Genomic DNA, 5,200 nt, shown 5'->3' with positions numbered 1-5,200 from the left:
ATCTCCAAAGGCGTTTCAGAGGAATTTGGCAGTACATCCAACCAGCCCTCACCAACGCAGACCATGTGTAACCACACCACGCCCAGGACCTCCACATCCAGCATGTTCACCTCCAAGATCGTCTGAGACCAGCCACTCGGACGCTGCTGAAACAATCGGTTTGTCATAACCAACGAATTTCTGCACAAACTGTCAGAACCGTCTCAGGGAGCTCATCTGCATGCTCGTCGTCCTCATCGGGGTCTCGACCTGACTCCAGTTCGTCGTCGTAACCGATTTGAGTGGGCAAATGCTCACATTCGCTGCCGTTTGGCACGTTGGAGGGTGTTCTCTTCACGGATGATGCGAAGGAGATGTGTTGCACTGCATGAGGCAAATGGTGGTCACACCAGATATTGACTGTATCCCCCCCCCCCCAATAAAACAAAACTGCACCTTTCCAGAGTGGCCTTTTATTGTGGACAGTCTAAGGCACAACCTGTGCACTAATCATGGTGTCTAATCAGCATCTTGGTATGGCACACCTGTGAGGTGGGATGGATTATCTCAGGCAACCGGAGAAGTGCTCACTATCACAGATTTAGACTGGTTTGTGAACAATATTTGAGGGAAATGGTGATATTGTGTATGTGGAAAAAGTTTTAGATCGTTGAGTAATCTCATACAAAATGCGAGCAAAACCAAAAGGTTGCGTTTATATTTTTTGTTGTGTATATATATGGATGTATATATATATATATATATATACTATATATATAGATATAATATATAATATCTATATATATCTTATATATATAATATATTATATATATATATATGTATATAATATATAATGTATGTAATATATTATATATATATATGTATATGTATATGTAATTGTGTGCTGTTGTTTTTTTGTTTTTTTTTTTTAGTTTACTTAGAAATTGTTTATGTTGTATGGAAAAAAAGACAAATCCTAAGAAATGTTAGAGTGACACTGTGGTGTGTTTCAGCTCTGCAGAAGTCAGGACAGCAACGTTCAGGCCATGAAGAAACAGGCTGAACAACCTGACTGTGGAATACGACCGACTGCTGGAGGAGCACAGCAAACTACTGGTAATGCCTCCTTCTCTTTAGAGCTTCCACAGGCGGTGACCGCGGTAAACTGTCGGTAATGCTGCCTCCTTCTCTTTGATTGTCTAATTATATTCTACCTGCAGGGGAGCAGCGACAAGAAATCTGACTGAAGTTTATGGAGTTCAAGCCTCGCGGTGGTCTCCACTGTCGCCCTCAGAAAAGCTGCTTCTACATCCAGTGCTCCGTCCCACAAAGTGATGTCATACTGCTCTGGATTTTGATTGGTTTAATCCTGTGTCCATCAGAAAAAAAGGAGACTGACAGAACGGTTTGTCTTTTTTCTGTCTGAAACTCTTCAGTTTGTTGTTTTCTTGGACTGTAAATCTGCAGATGATGTCTGACTTTATGTTGCTGGAGACCGTGTGCCATCTTACAGAGCTTTAGTTTGATTTTGGATCATTGTGTTTCTGTGTTTTTCCATTCCAAAGTAAGAGGTCCAATTCTTTTTTTTTTCCTTTGAGAACGACTGGTCCAAATTGTTTGAAAACTGAACATTTGGGGTTCAGACAGTTTAACAAAACTTAGAGGCAGCTGTTAAAACCCTCTGAATCACATCAGGAAAAACCTGTTTCAGGTGTTTCACTTCATGTCAGTTTTATCAACATTTTCAGGACAAATTATAAAAGTTGTAGTTTATTATAAAAATTGCTTGTCGGTCAAAGGAACATGTAGCTTTGGAAAAGTTGGATAATCTTTTGATCGTTTGGGTAAGAGTTCCGGATTTCGCTGTTGGGGAGGGTTTTTTTTTTTTTTTTAACACTAAGCTCTGTAAAGTGCATCTTTTATTTTTCACAGTTTTCTGGAAATGTGTGCGTAGTTTTTCCCCTCAGTCTCCTTTTTGGATCACAGCTAATGTTACCCCTGCATGTGGATGTAATGTGATGGGAAACTGTATTTAGAAGTGGAGGCAGTAACTTTCTCATGTTTGTCATCTTTTGAACAACTAACAGGGCCTTCATGTTTTGTTCAAGGAAAAAAAAAAAGTAATTCTACTGTAATGAATAAAGAGCTGGAGAATTTGCCAAAGACTACGGAATGAATTATTCCCACCATGTTTTCTTCTTGGTTTATTTTTTATTTTCCAAACGTGAGGTTTTGGAGTTGAATGTGGAGGTCAAGCTCAGGGTTAGTCTAGTCTCTTCTGTGTTCACTCTCTAGTGAGGTTCTGAGTTGACTGTTGATATTTGCAAGGTGCTCAGGTAGCTAAACTGAGTTCCTTCTGAAATGGACTGCATTTACATTAGTGTTCAGAATAATTTGACTAAAAAGATTAATCCAGGTTTTGAGTATTCTTATTGTTACATAGACAAACAAGGTACCAAGTAGATTCTCACAAATCCAACAAGACCAAGCATTCATGATATGCACACTCTTAAGGCTATGAAATTGGACTATTAGTTAAAAAAAAAAAAAAAAAAAAAAAAATAGAAAAGGGGGTGTTCACAATAATACAACCCCTGGCAAAAATTATGGAATCACCGGCCTCAGAGGATGTTCATTCAGTTGTTTAATTTTGTAGAAAAAAAGCAGATCACAGACATGACACAAACTAAAAGTCATTTCAAATGGCAACTTTCTGGCTTTAAGAAACACTATAAGAAATCAAGAAAAAAAGATTGTGGTCAGTCAGTAACGGTTATTTTTTTAGACCAAGCAGAGGAAAAAAAAATATGGAATCACTCAATTCTGAGGAAAAAATACGTAATCACCCTGTAAATTTTCATCCCCCAAATTAACACCTGCATCAATCAGATCTGCTCATTGACATTGACCCTATGCCATGACATTGACCCTATGTGTCTTTTTGCAAGGAATGTTTTGCAGTTTTTGCTCTATGGCAAGATGCATTATCATCTTGAAAAATGATTTCATCATCCCCCACACATCCCTTCATTGTCCAAATATCAACATAAACTTGTGCATTTATTGATGATGTAATGACAGCCATGTTCCCAGTGCCTTTACCTGACATGCAGCCCCATATCATCAATGACTGTGGAAATTTACATGTTCTCTTCAGGCAGTCATCTTTATAAATCTCATTGGAACGGCACCAAACAAAAGTTCCAGCATCACCACCTTGCCCAATGCAGATTCGAGATTCATCACTGAATATGACTTTCATCCAGTCATTCACAGTCCACGATTGCTTTTCCTTAGCCCATTGTAACCTTGTTTTTTTCTGTTTAGGTGTTAATGATGCCTTTCGTTTAGCTTTTCTGTATGTAAATCCCATTTCCTTTAGGCGGTTTCTTACAGTTCGGTCACAGACGTTGACTCCAGTTTCCTCCCATTTGTTCCTCATTTGTTTTGTTGTACATTTTTCGATTTTTGAGACATATTGCTTTAAGTTTTCTGTCTTGACGCTTTGATGTCTTCCTTGGTCTACCAGTATGTTTGCCTTTAACAACCTTCCCATGTTGTCTGTATTTGGTCCAGAGTTTAGACACAGCTGACTGTGAACAACCCAACATCTTTGCAACATTGCGTGATGATTTACTCTCTTTTAAGAGTTTGATAATCCTCTCCTTTGTTTCAACTGACATCTCTCGTGTTGGAGCCATGATTCATGTCAGTCCACTTGGTGCAACCAGCTCCCAAGGTGTGATCACTCCTTTTTAGATGCAGACTAATGAGCAGATCTGATATGCAGGTGTTAGTTTTGGGGATGAAAATTTACAGGGTGATTCCATAATTTTTTCCTCAGAATTGAGTGATTCCATATTTTTTTCCTCTGCTTGGTCTAAAAAAGTAACCGTTACTGACTGCCACAATCTTTTTTTTCTTGATTTCTTATAGTGTTTCTTAAAGCCAGAAGTTGCCATTTGAAATGACTTTAGTTTTGTGTCATGTCTGTGATCTGCTTTTTTTTCTACAAAATTAAACAACTGAATGAACATCCTCCGAGGCCGGTGATTACACTAATTTTTGCCAGGGGTTGTAGTAGTGTGGCATTCAGTCAGTGAGTTTGTCAGTTTTGTGGAACAGACAGGTTGTGAATCAGGTGTCCCATATTTAGGATGAAGCCAGCACATGTTGAACATGCTTTTCTCTTTGAAAGCCTGAGGAAAATGGGATGTTCAGGACATTGTTCAGAAGAACAGCGTAGTTTGATTAAAAAGTTGATTGGAGAGGGGAAAACTTATACACAGGTGCAAAAAATTATAGGCTGTTCATCTACAGTGATCTCCAATGCTTTAAAATGGACAAAAAAACCAGAGACGCATGGAAGAAAATGGAAAACAACCATCAAAATGGATAGAAGAATAACGAATGGCAAAGGCTCACCCATTGATCAGCTCCAGGGTGATCAAAGAGTCTGGAGGTACCTTAAGTGCTGTGACAGTTAGAAGACGCCTGTGTGAAGCTAATTTATGTGCAAGAATCCCCCGCAAAGTCCCTCTGTTAAATAAAAGATGTGCAGCAGAGGTTACAATTTGCCAAAGAACACATCAAGTGGCCTAAAGAGAAATGGAGGAATATTTTGTGGGCTGATGAGAGTAAAATTGTTCTTTTTGGGTCCAAGGGCCGCAGACAGTTTGTGAGACGACCCCCAAACTCTGAATTCAAGCCACAGTGAAGACAGTGAAGCATGGTGGTGCAAGCATCATGATATGGGCATGTTTCTCCTACTATGGTGTTGGGCCTATATATCGCATACCAGGTATCATGGGTCAGTTTGGATATGTCAAAATACTTGAAGAGGACATGCCCTTGAAATGGGTGTTTCAACAAGACAATGACCCCAAGCACACTAGCAAATGAGGAAAATCCTGGTTCCAAACCAACAAAATTAATGCCTCGCAGATGTGAAGAAATCATGAAAAACTGTGGTTATACAACTAAATACTAGTTTAGTGATTCACAGGATTGCTAAAAAAAAAGCAGTTTGAACACAATAGTTTTGAGTTTGTAGCGTCAACAGCAGATGCTACTATTATTGCGAACACCCCCTTTTCTTTTTTTTTCTTTTTTTTTACTAATAGCCCAATTTCATGGCCTTAACAGTGTGCATATCATGAATGCTTGGTCTTGTTGGATTTGTGAGAATCTACTGGTACCTTGTTTCCCATCTAACAATAAG

The 5,200-nt window shown here is 38.9% G+C and overlaps 1 protein-coding gene across 1 annotated transcript in view; it reads left to right on the top strand.

Moving 5' to 3' along the window:
• The window catches only part of bcap31 (B cell receptor associated protein 31), a 61,665-nt gene extending 59,575 nt beyond the window's left edge, over positions 1-2,090 (top strand). The window contains exons 7-8 of the mRNA XM_034171871.1: positions 993-1,095; positions 1,200-2,090. Of these exons, the coding sequence (XP_034027762.1) occupies positions 993-1,042 (50 nt within the window). The 3' untranslated portion in view covers positions 1,043-1,095; positions 1,200-2,090. The remainder of the gene's footprint in view (positions 1-992; positions 1,096-1,199) is intronic.
• The last annotated feature ends 3,110 nt before the right edge of the window (positions 2,091-5,200 follow it).

The sequence above is a fragment of the Thalassophryne amazonica genome, chromosome 6, assembly GCF_902500255.1.
Source record: "Thalassophryne amazonica chromosome 6, fThaAma1.1, whole genome shotgun sequence".
NCBI classification, from domain to species: domain Eukaryota; kingdom Metazoa; phylum Chordata; class Actinopteri; order Batrachoidiformes; family Batrachoididae; genus Thalassophryne; species Thalassophryne amazonica.
Note: the sequence above shows the minus strand (reverse complement) of the source record. Positions and strands in the feature narration are given on the sequence as shown.